The 22,216-nt window shown below is 47.0% G+C and overlaps 2 protein-coding genes across 3 annotated transcripts in view; both read right to left on the minus strand.

Moving 5' to 3' along the window:
* Positions 1 to 327: 327 nt before the first annotated feature.
* On the minus strand, positions 328 to 8,556 carry MRPS25 (mitochondrial ribosomal protein S25). Its single transcript, XM_001506309.5, has 4 exons — positions 8,338 to 8,556; positions 7,351 to 7,457; positions 1,513 to 1,600; positions 328 to 753 (listed from the first exon to the last, which is right to left on the minus strand). The coding sequence occupies exons 1-4, from the start codon at positions 8,469 to 8,471 to the stop codon at positions 561 to 563; spliced, it is 522 nt and encodes a 173-aa protein (XP_001506359.1). The 5' UTR covers positions 8,472 to 8,556; the 3' UTR covers positions 328 to 560.
* Positions 8,557 to 20,366: 11,810 nt separating this feature from the next.
* The window catches only part of NR2C2 (nuclear receptor subfamily 2 group C member 2), a 90,293-nt gene continuing 88,443 nt past the window's right edge, over positions 20,367 to 22,216 (minus strand). For both annotated transcript variants that reach the window (XM_007655380.3, XM_001506237.4), the window contains one exon: positions 20,367 to 21,182. In XM_007655380.3, the coding sequence (XP_007653570.1) occupies positions 21,008 to 21,182 (175 nt within the window). In that variant the 3' untranslated portion in view covers positions 20,367 to 21,007. The remainder of the gene's footprint in view (positions 21,183 to 22,216) is intronic.

Consider the following 22,216-nt stretch of genomic DNA (forward strand, 5'->3'; position numbering starts at 1 on the left):
GCTGCAGTCTCTAAGCCTTAAGGGGCGGAGAGCTGCTCCCCTGGCTTCTGAGGAAATAAAGGCAATGGTTAAATTGTGTGAGTGTGTGCTGGGGGAAGGGGGTGAGAGAGGTGGTAGGAGGAAGAAGGTTAACAGGGAAGGGCAATGAAGGAAGAGAAAAACTGAGTTGGGATGGAAAGAGGCGCTTCTAGGGGAGGGACACAAAGATCGGAAGAGGAGCTGAACTGGCTTGAGATTATGGGGAGGTGGGTCGAGACAGAGGCAGGAAGCAGCAACGTCAATAAGGAGGCATAGCCTTCCAAAGGGTTTAAGGAAAACCTCCTTTCCTTGCAGTTCTGAAACAAGCTCGAGGAGTCAAACCTCTGAAACTTTATTGATACAGTAAGTTTTCATAAAAAAAAACCCCAACCAACCAAACTACCTCTGAAGTCTCGGTGCAAAAGATGGCTCTTACTCAAGGTGGCTTTAAATGGGTCCACGGTGCGACCGACAACCACCCCTCCACGGGTCACAGACTCGCTAACCTGGCTGCACAAGTTCCAGGCTGAGCAACGGGAGGCTCATTCCTGGGCGTCGGCTTTGAGAGCAGCTCTGTATTTCCCCGTCATCTCCTTGGGCAGTGGCACAACAGCAGGGCAGGGCACCTGCCCTTCCACCTCGCAGATGCACTCCCGCAGACAGTATTTTTTGGGTCCAAAATTTGCAGGGTGAGAGAGCTTCATTTTTTCTTGCTCTTCTTTCTTTAGCGTTAACCTGGTAGAGAATAAGGCCCATTGGAACCAGTTAGAAGGGAGGGCCGGGAGCTAACGAGAAAGGTCCTGCGTTGGGAGACAGGAGACCTGGGTTCAACGTCTGGTGCTGCCTTCAAATTCCCTTGTGACCATGGGCAAGTCGCCCTGTGGCTGACTCAGTTCTTCCCTCTGATAGGAAAACCACCGCCCCCAGCCTCCTGTCAAGGTCTTGCTGGACGGACTAGTTACCACCTGGAAATCAACGGCCGGGTCAAGGAGGCCTAACTCCTCGACACCTTTCACCTTACCCTCCCAAAAGCGAAGGCAGCGACTCAATCGCGCCGGGGAGGGGAGGGCAGAGGAGAGAGGAATTCCTCCCCAGAGATTTCCGGGTTGGACAGCCACAGGTCTGCCTTTACCTCAAATCTCCCTTTCTCAATCCCAGAACTCTCAGGTGTGGTACACAGAGGCACGATCCAGAGCCAAGCTGCCATTTCCAAGAACAGCAGAACTTAACAATAATAATAATAATAATGTTGGTATTTGTTAAGCGCTTACTATGTGCAGAGCACTGTTCTAAGCGCTGGGGTAGACACAGGGGAATCAGGTTGTCCCACGTGGGGCTCCCAGTCTTGATCCCCATTTTACAGATGAGGTAACTGAGGCACAGAGAAATTAAGTGACTTGCCCACAGTCACACAGCTGACAAGTGGCAGAGCCAGGATTCAAACTCATGACCTCTGACTCCAAAGCCGGCCGGGGTGGATGCCCATCGACTCACTCGCTTTTCCCCAAGATTTTCTTGATGTGCTCCATGATCTCCTTGTTGCTCTTGTTCTCCACATCCACCAGGACCTGCTCGCCAGTGTCTGAAGAACAGGAAGCACAGATCATGGGGTTAGGTGCCTTGGCCTGAAACACCCCTTCACCACTCTCCCCTCTGATCAATCAATGGTATTTACTGAGCACTAAACTATACGCAGAGCACTGTATTAAGCGCTTGGGAGAGTACAGTACGGCAGAACTAGCGGACACATTCCCTGACCACAAAGAGAAACGCTAAGACACGGGCCCACCCAGCGCCTTGCCCCCTCTTACCTCACCTTGCTACTCTCCTACTACAATCCAGCCCACACACTTTGCTCCTCTAACGCTGACCTTCTCCCTGTACCTCATTCTCGTCTACCTCGCCGCCGACCTCTCGCCTGGGTCCCACCTCTGGCCTGCAACGCCCTCCCTCTTCCTCTCTGACAGTGACCCTCCCCTGCCTTCAAAGCTTTACTCCTCCAAGAGGCCTTCATGACTAAGCCCTCTTTTTCTTTCCTTGCACTCCCTTCTGCATCAACCTGATTTGCTCCCTTTATTCATCCCCCCTTCCCAGCCCCACAGCGCTTATGTACATATCTGCGATTTTATTTATATTAATGTCTGTCCCCTCCCCTAGACTGTAAGCTTGCTGTGGGCGGGGAATGTGTCTGTTATATCATACTCTCCCAAGCGCTTAGTATAGTGCCCTGCACACAGTAAGCGCTCAATAAATATGATTGACTGACTCGACCATTTCCCAGAACATTACAGGTGATGGGGAAAGAGGCAAATGGAGAGGAAGGGAAAATATACATATATTCAGGCCTCAGCCAGCTAGAGAATCGCTTTTTGTCCCTCCCCAGCTTTGCAAATCGGCTGCGGCCGCATAGAAAATTTCCAATGCCATAAAGTCTGAATTTTTTTTTTAATTAAAGGAACATCGGTCTTGATATTTTGCCTCAAAGGCAGGCTCAGCTTCAGATGGCATGGAAAGTAGGCAACGGCCTCTGGTTCGGTCAGTCGTATTTAATGAGCGCTTACTATGTGCAGAACACTGTACTAAGCGCTTGGGAGAGTACAATAACAGAATAGCAGACGTGTTCCCTGCCCATAACCAGCTTACCGTCCTGGGCCAGGGGGAAGGTGTCACATTCATATGAATAAATAAAAACTCATAATATAAAATTTACAGAAATGCACATAAGTGCTAAGGGGTTGGGGAAAATGTCAAGTCTCCAAAGGTCACAGATTGAGGTTGCATTGCTGGGGGCGGGGTGGGGAAGGAGAAGTGAATGATTACAGGACAGCAGGGCTTAAAAATGTGAAAGTGCCTAGCTTAAACTACAAGCGGCACTTGTGTTAACAGGGAGCCGGGAGGGGAATTCAAATAGCTCTGGAGAAATCAGGGTGGGCCAGGGCCTTCTCCCCGCCCCCCAGAGAAAGCTTCTTGGTTTAAGGCTTTTAAGGGGATTCTGCATTACATTCTGAAGAACACACATGTAACACCACATAATGCTGGCGAACGGAATGCTGTATGTGCCCACAGTGGAATGTGGTGATGTGGGGAATGGAAAGTCGTGGCAAAATGTCTGAGGGCGACTCTTTTCCAAGGGCCGTAACCAAATCTCATCAGTTCTACCACCACAGCATCACTAGAATCCATCCCTTTCCTCTCCAAACTGCTATCATGCTGGTCTGAGCACTTATTTTCTGCCATAACTGCTGCATCTGCCTCCTCGCTGACTGCCCCCCGCCTCCTGTATCTCCTCGCTCCAGTCCGTACTTCACTCTGGGGACGCGGATCATTTCCCCAAAAAACGTTCAACCCACATCTCTCCACTCCAAGAACCTCCGAGGTTATCCATCTGATCAATCATATTTATTGGATGCTTACTATGTGCAGAGCGCTGTACTAAGCGCTTGGGAGAGCACAATATAACAGAGTAGATAGACCTGTTCCTTGCCCACGATAAGCTTACAGTCTAGCGGGGGAGACAGATATTCCCAGACTACAGCTCGATTTCCTTTACCTCGCCATCAACCCCTTGTCCCTCCCTCTGGCCTGGAACTCCTCCTTCATATCTGACAGATCCTCTCTTTCCACCTTATTAAAAATCATCTCCTCCAAGAAGCCACACCGGACTAAGTCCTCATTTCCCCCTACTCCCTCTCTCTCACGTGTCGCCTCCGCAGTTGGGTCCGTACCTTTAAACACTTGATAATCACTCCACCCACAGCACATAAGCTCACAATCCTTATACCTTGCCATTTTCTCTATCTGTAATTTATTGCGATGTCTGTCTCCCCCTCCAGACTCTAAACTCCTACGGGCAGGGATCACGTCTACCAATTCTATTGTATTACATGCTCCTGAGTGCTTATTCATTCATTCAATAGCATTTATTGAGCACTTACTATGTGCAGAGCACTGTACTAAGCGCTTGGAATGAACAAGTCGGCAACAGAGACAGTCCCTGCCGTTTGACGGGCTTACAGTCTAATCAGGGGAGACAGACAGACAAGAACGATGGCAATAAATAGAGTCAAGGGGAAGAACATCTCGTAAGAACAATGGCAACTAAATAGAATCAAGGCGATGTACATTTCATTAACAAAATAAATAGGGTGATGAAAATACATACAGTTGAGCAGATGAGTACAGTGCTGAGGGGATGGGAAGGGAGAGGGGGAGGAGCAGAGGGAAATGGGGGGAAAAGAGGGTTAAGCTGCGGAGAGGTGGGGGGGGGGAACGGTAGAGGGAGTAGAGGGAGAAGGGGAGCTCAGTCTGGGAAGGCCTCTTGGAGAAGGTGAGTTTTAAGTAGGGTTTTGAAGAGGGGAAGAGAATCAGTTTGGCGGCGGTGAGGAGGGAGGGCGTTCCAGGACCGCGGGAGGACGTGGCCCAGGGGTCGACGGCGGGATAGGCGAGAACGAGGGATGGTGAGGAGGTGGGCAGCAGAGGAGTGGAGCGTGCGGGGTGGGCAGTAGAAAGAGAGAAGGGAGGAGAGGTAGGAAGGGGCAAGGTGATGGAGAGCCTTGAAGCCTAGACTGAGGAGTTTTTGTTTGGAGTGGAGGTTGATAGGCAACCACTGGAGGTGTTTAAGAAGGGGAGTGACATGCCCAGAGCGTTTCTGCAGGAAGATGAGCCAGGGAGCGGAGTGAAGAATAGACTGGAGCGGGGCGAGAGAGGAGGAAGGGAGATCAGAGATAAGGCTGACACAGTAGTCTAGCCAGGATATAACAAGAGCCTGTGGCAGTAAGGTAGCCGTTTGGGTGGAGAGGAAAGGGCGGACCTTGGCGATATTGTAAAGGTGAAACCTGCAGGTCTTGGTAACGGATAGGATGTGTGGGGTGAACGAGAGAGACGAGTCAAAGATGACACCGAGATCGCGGGCCCTAGAGACGGGAAGGATGGTCGTGCCATCCACGGTGATAGGGAAGTCTGGGAGAGAACCGGGCTTGGGAGGGAAGATGAGGAGCTCAGTCTTGCTCATGTTGAGTTTTAGGTGGCAGGCCGACGTCCAGGTGGAAACATCCCGGAGGCAGGAGGAGATGCGAGCCTGAAGGGAGGGGGAGAGGACAGGGGCACAGATGTAGATCTGCGTGTCATCTGCGTAGAGATGGTAGTCAAAGCCGTGAGAGCGAGTGAGTTCACCGAGGGAGTGAGTGTAAATGGAGAACAGAAGAGGGCCAAGAACTGACCCTTGAGGAACTCCAACAGTTAAAGGATGGGAGGGGGAGGAGGCGCCTGCGAAGGAGACCGAGAATGACCGGCCAGAGAGATAAGAGGAGAACCAGGAGAGGACGGAGTCTGTGAAGCCAAGGTGAGATAAGGTGTGGAGGAGGAGGGGATGGTCGACAGTGTCAAAGGCAGCAGAGAGGTCATGGAGGATTAGAATGGAGTAGGAGCCATTGGATTTGGCAAGAAGGAGGTCATGGGTGACCTTAGAGAGAGCAGTCTCGGTAGAGTGGAGGGGACGGAAGCCAGATTGGAGGGGGTCCAGGAGAGAATGGGATATAGGAATTCTAAGCATCGATTGTAAACGACTCGATCTAGGATTTGGGAAAGGAAGGGTAGTACGGAGATAGGGCGATAACTGGAAGGGGAAGTGGGGTCGAGAGAGGGTTTTTTTAGGATGGGGGAGACGTGGGCATGTTTGAAGGCAGATGGGAAGGAGCCACTGGAGATTGGTTAAAAATAGAAGTTAAGGAAGGGAGGAGGGCAGGGGCGATGTTTTTTAAAAGGTGAGCGGGAATGGGGTCCGAGGCGCAGGTGGAGGGGGTGGCACTTGCTTAGTACGGCACCCTACCCCCAGTGAATGCTCCAAAGATACTCCGGATTGATATCGTTTCCTCTTTCAGAGTGGGCTACGGAGAAGTCACAGGAGCCAAAAGGAAATTCATCTGGGAGATTTCTCAATAAGGAGGTCACTGTGATCAGTGACCTGACCCACCCCCCAAACAATCTAGTGGACCAGCAACCAGCTGTTTGGAGGGTGTTGGAATGAAGCAAAAAGACATATCACTTTGCCCTCAATTTCATTTACCACTGAACAGGGGTGGGGCTTTGGTAGGGAGTCAATGTGCCAGATAAACCCAAGAGGCAGAAGGGCCCATTTATATGGCACATCCAAACCCGGGGAGACCACAGCAGGGCCCAGGACGGCTCACATTACTTAGACCGTGAGCCCCGTGTGAGACCGAAACCGTGTCTGCCCTGATTATCTTATATCTACCCCAGTGCTCGGGGCAGTGCATGGCACATACAGCGATCACTTACGGTCCAGACAGACAATTCCCCAGTCTACCCTCTCCAGGCCTGACCTCCCTCCTCCTCGGCAGTCTCCTCTCGCCTTCAGGGCATCGCTAGTTCAACATCCTGCCGACACCTCAAACTAAACATGTCCAAAACAGAACTCCTTATCTTTCCACCCAAACCCGATCCTCATCTTGCCCATCACTGTAGAGACCACTGCCACCGGCCCTGTCTCACAATCCCATAACCTTGGCATTACGTTGGGCTCGTCTCTCTCTCATTCGACCCCCACACTCGGTCTGCCACGAAATCCTAACCTTACTACCTTCAAAACATCTCTGGACTCCAACCCTTTCCTCTCCATTCAAACTACTACCATGCTGATCCAGGCACTTCTCCTGTCCCTTCTTGACTCCTGCACCAGCCTCCTCCCGCTCCCCTCTCCAGTCCACAATTCGCTCCGCTGCCCAGGATATTCTTCTGAAAAACAGTTCGGTCCACATCTTCCCACTCCTCACACCTCACACCTTCCTACCCGTCCACCTCCACGTCGAACGGAAATGGAAACTTCTTACCGTGGGCTTTAAGATGCTCGATCAGTTCTCTCCCTCCTACCTCACCTTGCCGATTTCCTACTCCAATCCAGCCTGCCCACCCCTTGCCTGGTTCTCCCTCTGGCCTGGAACTCCCTCTCCACCTTCAAAACCCTCCTATAATCCCATTTCTTCCAAGAGGCTTCCCTGATGACGCTCTCATTTTCCCTACCCACCCTCGCCTCTGGTTATTCAACTACAATACTCACTCCAGTCCCACAGCTCTTACTAACATCTCCTTACCTTCTACTATTTCTCCTTCGTGGAATTTATTTTAACACGCCTTCCCCCTGTGATCTGAGGGCTCCTCGTGGGGAGGCACCGCGCCTACCGACCCTATGGAACGTTCCCAAGATCTCGGCGCAACGTTCTGCACAGTCAGCGCTCAATCGATACCACTGGTTAACCGAGTGACTCGTTACCGTCCCGTAGGGGACCCGACATACGGGCAAGTGTTCTTACTCACCTAAATAAAAACGAAGGAACGGTGATGGGGTCATGTTCTTGAACATCATGATTTGCACCCAGGGGTTTTTATACTGAATCTGAGGAATGTTGAAAAACACAAATTTCCTGCCAAAGAAGAAAAATCCAACGAGATGTCACCTCGGAAACGACCAGGGCCGTATCCCGCAGACCTCTGGATGTGGGTTCTCCTGGGGTCTTTGAACAATTGAGAACCGAAGATATGTGCCGGGCCCTGTATTAGGCGCCGGGGAAGACGCGAGCTAATCGGGCTGGACACGGGACGTGTCCCGCACGCGGCTCACGGTCTTAATTCCCATTTTACAGGCGAGGTAACCGAGGCCCAGAGAAGTTCATTCATTCATTAGTATTTATTGAGCGCTTGCTATGTGCCGAGCACTGTACTAAGCGCTTGGAATGGGCAATTCGGCAACAGATGGAGATCTGCCCCAATGACGGGCTCACAGTCTAATCGGGGGAGTGACTCGAGTCGAGTGCCTCGCCCGAGGTCACGCGGCATGTTGCGGCGTCTTCTCCCCAGCGCTCAGTACAGTGTAACCACACAGTAAAATAGGATTAATAATAACGGCGGCCAAAGGCCGGGGCCGGGATTGGAACCCCGGTCCTTCCGCCTCCCAGGCCCGTGCTCCGGCCACTGGGCCCACGCTCCTCCTCGGCCCCGGGGCTAAAACCAGGAGCCTCGTAACTCTGGTCGGCCTAGCCAGTTGGGAAAACCCGGGGTCTAGTCTGGCTCCCGCTGCGGGAGGAGGTCGGGGAATGGCATCGACCCGAGCTGCTCGCTCGGACGCCGGGCCTCAAGATCTCTCCGTTTCCCCTCGATGGGGCCGTGAGAGCACGGCGTTGTCTTTTCCCTCCCTCCGTGGGGTTCCGGGAGGAGGAACCCAGGGAATCTCAGGGGACTCCTCCGGGGCCACGAGGGAGGGCGGCGGGGGAGGCCGCGGGCGGGGGGAGGCGGCGCGCCACCGACCTGGCCCCGTCGCTCAACGCCCCTTGCGTGTTGTAGTTCACCGTCATGACCTTGACCGCGTTCTTGAACACGATGTCGCCCTGGCTCAAGTACTGCAGGGTCCGCCGGATGGGGAAGCGGCCTTTCATCGGCATCTCGGCGGCAAGCGGGCGGGCGAGCGGTGGGCGAGCGGGCGAGCAGCCCGCCAGCGAGTCAGCCGGCGGGCCTCCCCCTCCCAGAAGGCCGTGCGGCCCCGCCGCCGGGCATCCTGGGAAACGTAGTCTCTCCCGCGCCGTTCATTCATTCATTCGTATTTATTGAGCGCTTACTATGTGCAGAGCACTGTACTAAGCGCTTGGAATGGACAAATCGGTAACAGCCGATTTGTACAGCCGGGATGCCAGTGCTCTTCGTGCCCGCACGTCCAGGCTTCTTCCAAGCGCTGGGCCAGCTAGAGGATGATCAGGGTGGCCCACGTAGGGCTCACGGCCTTAACCCCCGTTTTCCAGAGGAGGTCACTGAGGCACCGAGAAGCCAAGCGACCGGCCCAAAGTCACCCAGCGGACGAGGGACGGAGTGGGGATCGGAACCGACGACCTCTGACTCCCGAACCCGTCCTCTTCCCACTGAGCCACCAGAATGGACAGCCCGGCCCACTTCGCCCGATTCCCCCGACTAAACCGGCCCGCCTTCCGGATGGGGTTGAGCCGAGGGAGAGCTTCTTGCTTTAGGAACCCACGGCCTGCTGGCCAGAGCACGGGCCTGGGAGTCAGAAGGTCATGGGTCCTAATCCCGACCCCGCCACTCGTCCGCTCTGTGATCTTGGATAAGTCACTTCTCTGAGACTCGGTTTTCTCATCTGTGAAATGGGGACTGCGACTGAGCCCCACGTGGGACGGGGACTCTGCCCAACCCCTTTGCTTGTATGCACCCCGGTGCTTCGTACAGTGCCTGGCACGTAGTTAGCGCTTACCGAATACCATCACCGTTATTATTATTACAAGACCAGACAGTCGTTTATCCTAAGCAAGACCTGCTGTGTGACCTTGAGCAAGTCACTTAACTTCTCTCTGCCTCAGTTTCCTCATTCTTCTCATGATGCCTCTCAGGCTCTTAACCAAGAACCTTTAAGCGCCGTTCACATATACAAGTTAATCAGGCCGGGGGCGGTGCCCATCTCAGGAGGCTCATGGGTTGGGTAGGAGGGAGAACGGGCATTGAACCCCCATTTTACAGAAGAGGAAATCAGTGCTCTGCACACGGCAAGCGCTTAATAAATACGATTGAATCTATCGAGGGCTTGTGGTGTGCAGAGCATTGTACTAAGCACTTGGGAGACTACGATATAACACATTCCCTGCCCACAAGGAGCTTGCAGTCTAAAGAGGGAGACAGACATTAACAGATACGTCGTATCGCATCCACCCAAGTGCTTAATATAGTGCTCCTCACATAGTAACCGCTCAATAAATACCACCGGTTAAAGTGAAAATAAATTACGGATATGTACATCAGTGCCGTGGGGGTGAATACGGGATACACATCCAAGTGTGAAACTGGTGCAGAGAAGTTAAATGACTTGCCCAAGGTCACAGGAGGCAACCGACAGGGCCGGATTTAGAACCCAGAACCTCTGCCTCCTAGGCCTGTGCTCTTTCCACTAGACCACACCGCTCCTCAGGGGGACAAAGCAGCAGTTTTTCCTCCCTTAGACTGTTAGTCTCATGCGGCCCTGGGGCGGTGCCCGATTTGATTATCTTCTATTTTCCCCCACGCTTGGCACTTTGCTTAGGGGACTCCTCCTTGCCACCCATGTTAAAATTAAATGAAATCATTTAATGTATGTCTCTAACCATTAGACTGACTTGGAGAGTTAAGTCACTCATCAACCTGGAAGCAGGGGGCTGAATCTGGTGCCTACTTTAAGTTTCGAGCAGGTACAAGACCCCAGACTAGGTACAGTTCTTGAATTACTTGGCAAAAAAATACGTGTGAAATAAAAAACTATTATAAACTGTTTCCTAATAATTATGGCACCTGTTAGGTGCTTACTATGTGCCAAGCACTGTCCTAAGCGCTGGGGTAGATACAAGATAATCGGTTTGGACACAGTCCCCACCCCACATGGAGCTCACTGTCTTAATCCCCATTTTACAGGGGAGGTAACCAAGGCACTGAGAAGTGACTTACCGGAGGTCACGCAGCAGGCACGTGGAGGAGCCGGGACTAGAACCCAGGACCTCTGACTCCCAGGCCCGTGCTCTTTCCGCTAGGCCACGCTGCTTCCATGCTGTTTCCTGGCAGCGGTATTGCACAAGCACTTGTGGGTGTGACAGTAACCACATTTTAAGAACGAATTTGGGGTCATTCGAGGTGTCCCAGCCTGGTTATGAGATGCTAGTGAGTACCACGAAGCCCTGCAAGTTGGTCCAGTAGAAGACCTGGAGTCTATCGATCACACCATCAATCACTGATTAATGGAGTGCCTACTGTGTGCAGAGCATTGTTCCCAGTGCTTGGGAGAGCACGTTCTAGTCCCAGGTCCGCCCGCCGAGATTCTGCCATCAGGGGTGGTGAAGGTTTCCGATTGAAGAACCTCCAAGGGCACGCCGTGAGGAGGACAAGTCCGGCGGGAATCCTAAAAAAGAGCTGGATACAGTGAGCGGAGAAGACCTCAGCGGCTACCAAGGCGGGTGTACAAGCAGCATGGTTTAGTGGCAAAAGCGTGGGCTTGGGAGCCAGAGGCCGTGGGTTCGAATTCCGCCTCTGCCACTTGTCTGCTGTGTGACTTTGGGCCAGTCACTTGACTTCTCTGGGCCTCATTTCCCTCATCTGTAAAATGGGGATGAAGGCTGTGAGCCCCACATGGGACAACCTGATTACCCCGTATCTACCCAGCGCTTAGAACAGTGCTTGGCACATGTAAGCGCTTAACAAATACCACAGTTAGTATTAGTATTAGGTTAGTGGTGAGTCCAGAATTATCAGCGTCCTTAGAGAGCAGCTGGCAGTCAGGTGGGAAACCCCCAATGGAGACCAAGCAGGAAATGTACACAAGGGCACTATCTCATGGGAAGAAAGAGCCTACTTGAAATAACCCAATTTTGCTCTTAGAGAAATGGGAGCCAAACCCACGGGCAAAACTCTAAGGGACAGGCTACGTGATTGCTAAGACAACTAATCTTTCCCTGAGGAAAGAAGGAGGAGGTGAACAAAGCAAGTTGAAGGAAATAGCTTTCTTTTCCTTTCCAACATCAATTTACACTCTTCAGGAATGGTTTAAAACCCTTAGAAGAACAAGCTAGGGCAGTCGGATAACCAGGTAGTTTTTCATTCATTCATTCATTCATTCATTCAATCGTATTTATTTTACTGTGTGCAGAGCACTGTACTAAGGGCTTGGAAAGGACAATTCAGCAACAGGGACAATCCCTGCCCACAACGGGCTCACAGTCTAGAAGGGAGGAGGCAGACATCAAAACAAGTAAACAGGCATCAACAGCATTAAGACAAATAAATAGAATTATAGCTATATACACATCATTAATATAAACAGAGTTATAAATATGTCCATATATACACAAGTGCTATGGGGCGGGGGAGTGGTAAGCAAAGGGAGTCGGGGCGATGGGGAGGGGGAGCAGAGGAAAAGGGGGGCTTTGTTTGGGAAGGCCTCCTGGAGATAAGGGAGTGCATTAGCGTGGGAAAGGCAGGGGACAGGGGAGTCTGGGGACCTGGGTCCATGTCCCAGTTCTGCTACTGGCCTGCTGACTTACCCGGGGGACATCCTTTAGGCATCCTGTGCCTCAGTTTCCTGCAATCGGCAAACTAGGGATAACGCTTGCCTCTCCCTACCTCACAGGGACGACATTAGGGTGGTCATGTGTCTCATTTTATACCAGACGATCCCGTTTTCAGCAGATCTGTCCCTTGCCTGGTACTTGTAATGACACCTGACACCTTTTTGTCTGGCATTATTACTTTATTAAAAACCCTCAGCTTCGTAATCAACCAATGGGGTTTATCGAACACTTACTGTGTGCAGAGAGCGCTTGGGAGAGTACAGTGCAACGGATTAGAGTTTCCTTCCCCTGTTGCAGAGTTCCACCTCCTAGGCTGTGGTGCCCGGGCTCATCCAGACCTGGGAGAAGAACGTGGAGGCTCTCGAGCAAGAACAGAGAAATGCTCTAAGTTCAAAACGTTCCATATGACGTCAGTGTGTTATGCTGCGTGTGTTCGCCGCTTGGCGCAACACACGCGATGTCATATGCGTCTGTGTGTCCAATAACCCCAGGTGGGGTCAGCGGCCACTCTGGATGTCAGGAGGACAGACATGAGATGGGCAATGTGAAAATGCTAGGGAAAACACAAGTGCTGTAGAAATTCAACTACAAGGACCAAACTACAACTCGGGGATGGCAAAATGGGAAATGAAAATTCAGGAAACACTTTGGTTTGTAATTCACTTTTAATAGTATAAACCCCACTTAGGTAGTAGAATTAAGCCACAGCAATATAACGCCACATTTAAATAGCATTTAATAAAATGCAGAAGCTAATTCATGCACTGCAAATACTCTATATACAAACACAACAATGCAAATTCCTCTTCGTGACTGAATCTGAGTAGATATAAAATTCCGATTTTAAAAAAGAGCATGCTATATATTATTTAAATGCCATCACATATACAAATTTGATTTCACAAAAGAAGCTGTGAGGAAGCAACAGCTTTTGACAGATCTCAACCCGGAATTAAAATTTAATGGCACATAACGGCACTTTTGCTAAACAGTGATGAATGGAACAATGAAGAAAGGGTCCCAAAGAAAAACACAGCATCTAAATTTTTCTTGAACAGATGTATTTTATAAGAGAGGATAATGCAGCTATATTTGAATAGGTATGTTACAACTAAGGACAATCTGAAGTCTGAAAGTATGCAGTCTTTCAGTTGCAAAACGGTTTGAACACTGGGCCAGAGAATTCATTTTGGAAAGCTAATGGGTTGTAGGAGAATAGCTGAGCCCTTGATTTTTCTGAGGCAATAGCATTTAATTCAACAAAATCAATCGATGGTACTGACTGAGCTCTTACAGTGTGCAGAGCAGTGTACTAAGCACTTGGGAGCATATTATGGTTCTCAAAATCATTTACTTCATTTGCCTTCATTGCATCACTTATAACGTGAAAGCTATTCACTGCCACTGCTATTCGAATCTGTAGTCAGGTAATAACAGTTGATTTGTCTAGGCAGAGTTTCACTGTGCTAGTTGGGTTTAAATAACCCTTGAAGGAACTCAGAATTCCTGTATTCTTAACAGGGCACGTTGGCTTTCTCTAGCCCACAGTGCCAACTGCAGACCGTAAGTCTGGGAAACAGCGTGGCTCAGTGGAAAGAGCGCGGTTTAGGAGTCAGAGGTCATGGGTTCTAATCCCAGCTCCGCCACCTATCAGCTGGGTGACTCTGGGCGAGTCACTTAACTTCTCGGTGCATCAGTGACCTCATCTGTAAAATGGGAATTAAGACTGTGAGCCTCACATGGGACAACCTGATTACCCAGTATCTACCCCAGCGCTTAGAATGGTGCTCGGCACATAGTAAGCGCTTAACGAATACCAACGTTATTATTATTATTATAAGTATCTTTTAAAAAGATTCCATTCCATTATCCTTCTTTGAAACGGCAAGAAGGCTGATCCACACCCCTAAATAAACCGGATGGCTTCTTCAATTGTCTTACCAGTTTTACACTTTACTTTATAGATATCGAAGTTTCCATTTTACTCTAAGTAGAGAACGGACATTTACTTCAGTGGTAACGGAGCAATAGAATTTGAAAGGTTGAAAAATAACAGTTGGACAAATCCAATAAAGAGGGGCTGTTTCTATGTTCGGAGCATTAATGGAATAAGAGCAAAAAAACAGCCTCCCTATTACTTTGCTGAAAAGGTGTGTGCAGTGAAAAGAAGTGAAATTTGACTTGTCCAGAGACGGTCTTCTTTACAAAGAAAAATAAATGAAAAGGATAAAAGCAAACAAAGTGTGCAGATATTTGTTTCTGTAATTCCATGAGTGTTTAGGTCCAATAGGATTCTTTAATAGTCCATCAACTCATTTTCTATAAAATAATTTTGTCAAAATATGCTCTCATACATACCATGGCTAGGTTGAATATCAGTTTCCTAGTTCAGTGACACTGCTATTTTTAAAGCTTACAAACAAAAGAAAATACATCACAAACAAAAGAAAGTAAAAACTAGGATGGCTTTTGCTTAAGAGGATAGATGTTTTAGCAGTAAAAACCTAATTTACATCTGAAAAGAAAACTGTCATAATCTGGGGAAAAGAGGAACCAGTTTATTTCACTAATGCATTAAATTTTTGTATAAACCAATGTAAGGTTGGCAACCAGTGTCAGCTGAAAGTCATGCTATTAGCTGTCAGGCTTGTTTCTTTTGTAAAAGGAATACTGAATTAAAAATGATTGCCTCATTCAAAGGCCATTTCTTATGACTTTTTTTTTTACTGCCTCTAAGCCAAGGATGACATTACGGGGGAGCACAGTTGAAAGTTACAGGGGAAAGGATTCTGCTGACTGATGCAATAGGAAAAGGCGCAAATTGACACCTGCATTTCAAAGTTATCAAGGTCCACATAAAGGAATGAAAGTACCTGTGCTGTTTTGCATTTGTATTTTAAAATGCTGGTACAAGCACCCATCTCAGGTCAGAACTGTGAAATGGTTTGAGTACACAGAAATGCAAAACTAACCTAGCTCTGGGGCACCTCTTAATCTGCAAATTAGCCACCATAGAAACGTGAAGAAAACATTAAAAATATTGACCAAATTCAGAACACCACAATAAGCCTTTACAAAGCAGAGTTCTTTCAAAAGAGTAGGGCATGGACCTAAGGACACTAAGTGAACATGTGGAAATGCATTTGTCAGATTAATTTTTTTTTCTTTTTACATTTCTCTACTTTTTTTTCCCTGGTACTACATGGATTTCATTAATTTTTCTTCTACTTGGTGGTAACTGTGCCACCCAACGTGGCCCACCCCAATCAAAAAGATTTGAAAACTAAATCTGGAAACCTCCAATACTGAGGGATCGATTGTTTAAGCACTGAGGATGACAACTAGTTTACATGAGCAAATCAATCATAAACTCCCTTTAAACATAGAAATGCTTGAATACATGGCTACATATCTGTATACATAATATACATATATATACACACACTTACACACATCTTATATACACTGTACATATATATATATATATAAGGTATAAACATATACATTCATTCATTCACACATACATAGAAATCTGCACACATACATTAGTTGCTCTAAGTGATTTCTAGTACTGAACATGCAGAAATGCACAGTGTTAGGGAGGCAGAAATGTGAAGATTTTAAAAAAATCGGCATACAAAAAACCCAAATCACCCCAACTCCACTGGGGTTGTCATCAAAGTAAGACTTTTCAGGATTCCACCCGATCCAAAGGGTGTTTCAAACAACTGGAAGCATGTGGAAGTTGCTGGTCTGCCAAATAGAAAATTTTCTATAATAAAAATGCCAGCAATTTCACACCCAACAGAAAGCTACGATAAAGGTAAAACAAGGAGCCGATTTTTCCCATGTGGAGAACTTAAGGAAATATGTTTTTGTATTCGTCAGCAACTTGGATCTAGGCTGGCAACCTCACGCAGATTCAAATTAGTCTGAGCGGCTCACCGATATTACCGCCAGAGTTTCCCGCTTTATGTAACTGTTTTGGATTACAAAGCGTTCTAAATCATTAGCCTAGTACGGGCAAGCAATTGTTCTAGATCTTCCAGGCAAAACTCTGCCAAAAGGACCAGCTTTTTTTCTTTTTTTTTTTTTTTGCTTTTCAGATCCTATCCAAATGTTTTTGAAATAGTCGGTTTTTTTCTGGTCAAAAGACAAAAAATGAAACTCATCAAACATTTAATTCTTGTAGGGTGCCTATGGCAAGTTGTCATAATATTGAGATAATTTTAGAAGGGGACAGTCATCCATACTGCCATCGATGTGGCTAAAGTTCCCAGGCAATACTGACACCAATATTTATAAACTTCTAATTCCTATGGATAAGAATTATACAATACCAACCAGCGTGCGTGATTATTACACCCCAAGTGAAATATAAACGCAGTGTTATTGCAAAGGTATTGAACAATAAACAAAATAAACATGTTTTCTAAACCACTAAATTAAAAATGCAGGAAAAGTATTGTGTATTATTAAGATACTTGAGAGTAATAAGAATAATAATAACAGCAACAAAAAAAACCAATCAGCCGTTTAACTCTCCAAATGTTTTTAAATCCGGTTTCGTGATCTAAAATCTGTGTTGAGAAGGACCCTCTTATTTTGTCTCCTGACCGAGCTCTAAAAAGCGCTAGGCTGAGGGAAAGACGATCTCTTCAAAATTTCTTCGCGCACGGATGCTTTTAGCAGAGATTCATGGTCTACATTAGGGACTCAAACAGTGTGGTCCTGGGAGTCAGGAGACCTGGGTTCACACACTGGCCCACTGTGTAACTTTGGGCAAGTCACTTAACTTCTCTGTGCTTCAGTTTCCTCAGCTGTTAAATGGGGATTTTAAAAACCTTTCCCTTAGAACTGTGAACCCCACATGAGACAGGGGCTGTGTCTGATACGACTGTATGGGATCTACCCCAGCGCTTAGGACGCAGTAAGCACTAAACAAATATCACAGTTGGTATTCTCACATACAGGCATTCCTTTCCCTAGCCACATCTTCTCAGAAACTTCTACTTCACTCTCATTTCTGTGTGTCATATTACTGTGTTTCTATACCTGAGATGTAACAATTTTGAAGATGCATTTTTGAATTCCCGAAAGGCACATTTCATGCATGACCTCGGAGGTTTGGTCACAGAGGTATAGGTCTCGAGGGCCGAGATGTGCCCTGCCAAGGTCGTGGATACAACAAAACTGGGATAACCTGATAGCTTCGGGGCCTCTTGGTGGTTCAATGGCATTTAGAGCCCTCAGGATCCTGGAACCCTGATTTGACGGCACCGGAAATCCACCGCTTGTCTGCTGTGTGACCTTGGGAAAGTCATTTAACTTCTCTGTCCCCAAACTGCCTTGGACTCCCCAGAGGTCTCTGGCCCAGGAAAACTCGGAAACAACATGGACTCCCAAGGGAACCGAGGTCAGGGCTACTTCCCACCCAAACTCAACGAGTTGGAGTAGAAAACCAACCAATCCTGCCCTGTCTCTCTGGGATGGAAATCAAAGCAAACACTCTTTCGCCTGGTATCTGGAAAACAGTACTCCGCTGAGGAAGCCAAGAAGACTCCAGAAAGGAGTTAATGCAGGCCTTGCAAACTCTTAAATGCTCAACTTTGTCAAAGACCGCTGGTAGAGAACGAGAGGCAGTTTAAACAGCGAAAGGAACTAGTCAGATTTTTATCTGAGCCAATGTACTTCTTCAAACTCCATCACATCATGAATCCTAATTTAGAATAAGAACTCTGTCAACAGCTTGTTCGCAAAGTTTTCATTTTTCCGGAACACATCAATTCTTCTGGGGTCGTCTCAGCAGTAGCATTTGGGTAAAGTGAAATCTAAGCCCAAAGCTCATCTACTCTTTTTAATAGGAATTGGAGATCGCTTTATCTTTGGAGAAACTATACTAAATTTTTGCTGTGCCGGCCAAATTTCAGGAGAGTGTCTATCTTGAACTCAAACCAACATAATGAACATGGCAAACATTTGTTTTTTCCAAGTGGAATGAATGGGATGGAGGTGAGCCAGCAGAGAGAACCAGCAAATATTAATTACATCATCATCAGCAGCGCTACAAACAGAGAAGTCACGTAAAATCTGGTCATTTGAAAGCGTACATTTTAAGCCAAATTTGTTCATCCAGACCACTTACTAAAACTCATTTTTACAAAGGAAAGATGAGTTCATCCATTAACTTTATATAAACTAGTTTTCTTTGTATTTTAAAACACTTTCGGGGCCAGGAGCTGAAAACTGACCCCAACTAGTAAAACTACAACATTTCCTTTCATATTTACATTATTTTATAACAGCCTTCTGCAAAGGTTCTGCAAAGCTTTGTTTCCAAAAGACAATAATTGGATATGCTCTGTTTTAAAGTGAAGACATCAAAGCAGGATTTATTTCTCTGTGGGAAGTGCTCTCACAGTCTTAACTGCAACCACTCCCTCTTAGCATTATTGCTGCTTCAATGGGAAGCAGCTGGGCTTAGTGGAAAGAGCACAAAGCTGGGTGGGAGTCAGAAGACTTGGGTGCTAATCTCGGCTCTTCCACGTATCTGCTTTGTGACCTTGGGCAAGCCACTTAATTTCTCTGTGCCTCCATTCCCTCATCTGCAAAATGGGGATTCAATACCTGTTCTCCCTCCTACTTCAACCGCGAGCCCCAAGTGGGACCTGATTATCTTCTATCTGACCCTAGTGCTCAGAACAGTGCTTGGCACGTAAGTAAGCGCTTAACAAAAACCACAATTGCTATTATCAACACTTCACTGAACTGATGGTCGTGATGTTGCAGAATACAGAATTCTGTTTGTTTTCATTTATTCCCAAAAGGTGGCACGAGGGGCAGGAAGGCCAAGCGCTTAGCAAAGTGCTCTGCACACAGTAAGCGCTCAAAAAATATGACTGACTGACTGAATGAATGAATGAAAGGGGCACGGGATAGCACCAGAAACAGCTGTGGTTTCACAGATTGGGTTTAAATAGTTTTGAACAGGAAAGTTCTCTGAGTGGCAAAAATGATGCTCTAAGTCATAATTTTCTGACAGACTGAAGAGGAGGAGGTAGGTGGAGGATTCAAATGGACTTGAAAGTCAAAGTATAAACCCAAAGGTATGCAGAGAAAGCCTCCTAATGAGCAAGCAGCATACTGCCTAAATTCATTTTAGACCCTTCAGAACACTATTTGCTATTTCACGAAGCACAGCTACAACTGCTCAAGTGATCCTTCAGTTAAGAGACACACAGAAATCAACTCTAAGGAGATGTGATTCTGAAACCAAAATACTCACGACAATGATTGGTGTCTTGCCCTTAAATGCCACTTGTTCACAAGTTTCTTAGAATAAATGCTCCGTTTTGACCATCAGCTAGACCCACTGTTTTTAAAAAGAGAGCGGATATAACCTCTACACTGTTGAAAATCTTTAGGCCCAAATTTTCAAACATGCCACGCACAACAGCAGCGGCAAAAATGGGTACACAAAGCGTCTCATTTTCAAATGCAAAGCACGTCCAAAGAAAGTGACTGTGCTTGAAGTTACCTGACTTGCATGAAGCAATGTCATGTTTTGTGAATAGTTTTTGTGGAGACGCCCTGAGAGGTTTGGCTTTTAATATCCACAGAAAGAGGTGATGAAAAAACACTTTTTGAAACTTAGCCAGGAACCGGAAAATAACAGGAAACCTTTGAAGACAAAAGCCCAACCAATCAGTCATCGACTGCAGTGGTGAACTATTTTGAAAGGGTGGTCTCTGAATGCAAACTTTAACCGAAGACCAATTTAATGTGAAATAGAGGGCAGGGTGGGAGACAGATCGGCTCAGTCTACCAAAGAAGAGATCTTCCATTTCATTTGAAGCAGTGTCTTCTGGATGATTGGAGAAGCACTGTTGAGACTAGGGAAGGCACACGCAAGTAAACGTCCCCACATCTTACCCCTCTAACAAAGGGAACGCGTCACCGCGATGCGGGAAAACCAATTTGCCATCTCCTGAGACCTCACTGGATGACTTTTGACTTTTTGGACAGTTAATCGCCAACTGACTATCTTGCAATCAGAACAAACTTTTGAGGATGGAGCACCGGTGCGAAGACAGCGAGTCTCAGCAATTTGAGTACTTGACATTCATAGGGATAGAAAACTGCTCTTTTGCCTTCCTGTGTGAATCACTGATGCAGCCTTTTGAACCTGCTTCTAATTGGGTTAAAATGAGGTCACATTTCATGCTGGGTCAATAAAATCACATTTTCATCAATTCAGAAGTTTAATTCAATAAAAGGTAAAGATTCGCTATACAGATATACACTACCATCAGTAAAATTGCCTTATTTTTCTTAAGCATGATTGTCTCCTGTACCCTTCTAAGTTTTCACAGAAATCACTAGCATTTTTTTGGCCAAGGACATATGCAATTTTCCACTTGTCCCACTCATAATGTTGATAACATTATCACACTGACAAGAAGTGCTTAGAAAGTGCTAAGATTATGATTTCTGTGGCAATTAGTAGATATTAATTCCCAGGACATTTTAAACATATATACAGACACTGCTCTTGCAGGATTCTTTAATACTCATCAGCTATTATAAAAATTTATTTTTTGCCCATTTACCATCGTGAATTCTAAATTGACTATTTCTAAATACAAAATGAGCTAAAAGGATGTTCAGAAATATGTAGTCTTTTCACCAGAAGGCCTCAAAACATTCTTTGTGGCAAAAAAAGGATCTTTGTCTTAGTAGCTATTGCTGGGACTAGCAGACAGGTAGAAACTGGATAGGAAATGGTTTACACACTGGAAATATTTGCACATACCAAAATATCATTTCTTAATCACGTGGAAGCTGATTCTCTGAATTTTATTTTGATCCTCCAAGTCGTGTTGTTCCCACTATAAATTTGCTCCTGTTATCTGGCCATTGTACTCTGCGGTCTCCATTTTGAGGATGTAGGGGATTATGCTGTCTATTGGAACATTGCCAATGAGACCAGTAAAAAAAAGTTCTTCAGTAATGCTAGAGCTCATCAGTCTAAGTGCTGGGAGGCGGACGAGAATCCGGGCTAGTCTGGAAAAGAAGTTGATGGTGTTAAGGAGATGCAATTCAGAGACCCACAGATTGATCGGGACTTATTCATTTTTTCTTTCTACAGTAGGCTGTTCTTCATCCAAGCTAAAATGCCCAAACCACTTCATTAAATAGGATAAATAAAGTAAAACTCACGGTGAATGATTTACCTTTTCTAGCCCTGGGCAAACCTGGCATACGAGTATTTACTCAACCAGAGACCCGGGATGCCTAAACCTAGCAGCAGATGAATGGGATGTTCCAGGAGAAGACTAGTGGCAGAGGCTGTCACTCACCCACAATCTCCCTTCCCTTCTGGCCCTTCGTGCTGGTTTTGAGGGCCCCACACCTCTGGTTCAAGGGCAAGAGCGCTTTCCTAGTCCGGCCACCCCTCCTTCCTACACCCCTGGCCGGTTCTCTGGCCTGTGACCCTGGATCTGTCGACTCCAACTGCAGCCTTGTCTGCAGGTGTAAATCCCCCATCTCTGAATAGTTTTGGCTCCACCACTTGCCTGCTGTGTGACCTTGGTCAAGTCACTTCACTTCTCTGGGCCACAGTTTCCTCCTCTGTAAAAGAGGGATTACATATTTGTTCTCCTTTGCCATAAGACTGTGAGCCTTATGCGGGACCTGATTTTCTTGTATCTACCCCGGCGCTTTCTACAGTACAGGGACTGAAACTGATTTGAGGGTATTGCCTCTACCCCAGGGAGCGGCACACAGTAAGCGTTTACCAAATACCACCATATTATTCATCCCGAGCATTAGTTTGCCCTCTTCTTCGTTAATGAGAATATCAGATACATACATTCATTGAAAGCCAAGATGATTTACACAATACACTTTCTTCTATGTTGTGGGCAGAGAACATGTCTACCAACTCTATTATAATGTACTCTCCCAAGCACTTAGTACAGTGCTCTATGCACAGTAAGCGCTCATTAAATAATAACAATATTGATAATGATGGCATTTGTTAAGCGCTTACGATGTGCCCAGCACTGTTCTAAGTGCTGCCATCCATCGATTGATAA

This window comes from Ornithorhynchus anatinus, chromosome X1 (genome assembly GCF_004115215.2).
Source record: "Ornithorhynchus anatinus isolate Pmale09 chromosome X1, mOrnAna1.pri.v4, whole genome shotgun sequence".
Classification (NCBI taxonomy): domain Eukaryota; kingdom Metazoa; phylum Chordata; class Mammalia; order Monotremata; family Ornithorhynchidae; genus Ornithorhynchus; species Ornithorhynchus anatinus.

Bases quoted from the DNA above. Each gene is read 5' to 3' on its own strand.
- MRPS25 (XM_001506309.5), bottom strand. From the start codon at position 8,471: ATGCCGATGAAAGGCCGCTTCCCCATCCGGCGGACCCTGCAGTACTTG. The intron at 1,601-7,350 runs GTGAGTAAGAAC...CCTGTTCTTCAG, and splicing joins GTTCCTTCGTTTTTATTTAG to ACACTGGCGAGCAGGTCCTG. The intron at 754-1,512 runs GTGAGTCGATGG...ATTCTCTACCAG, and splicing joins AAAATCTTGGGGAAAAGCGA to GTTAACGCTAAAGAAAGAAG.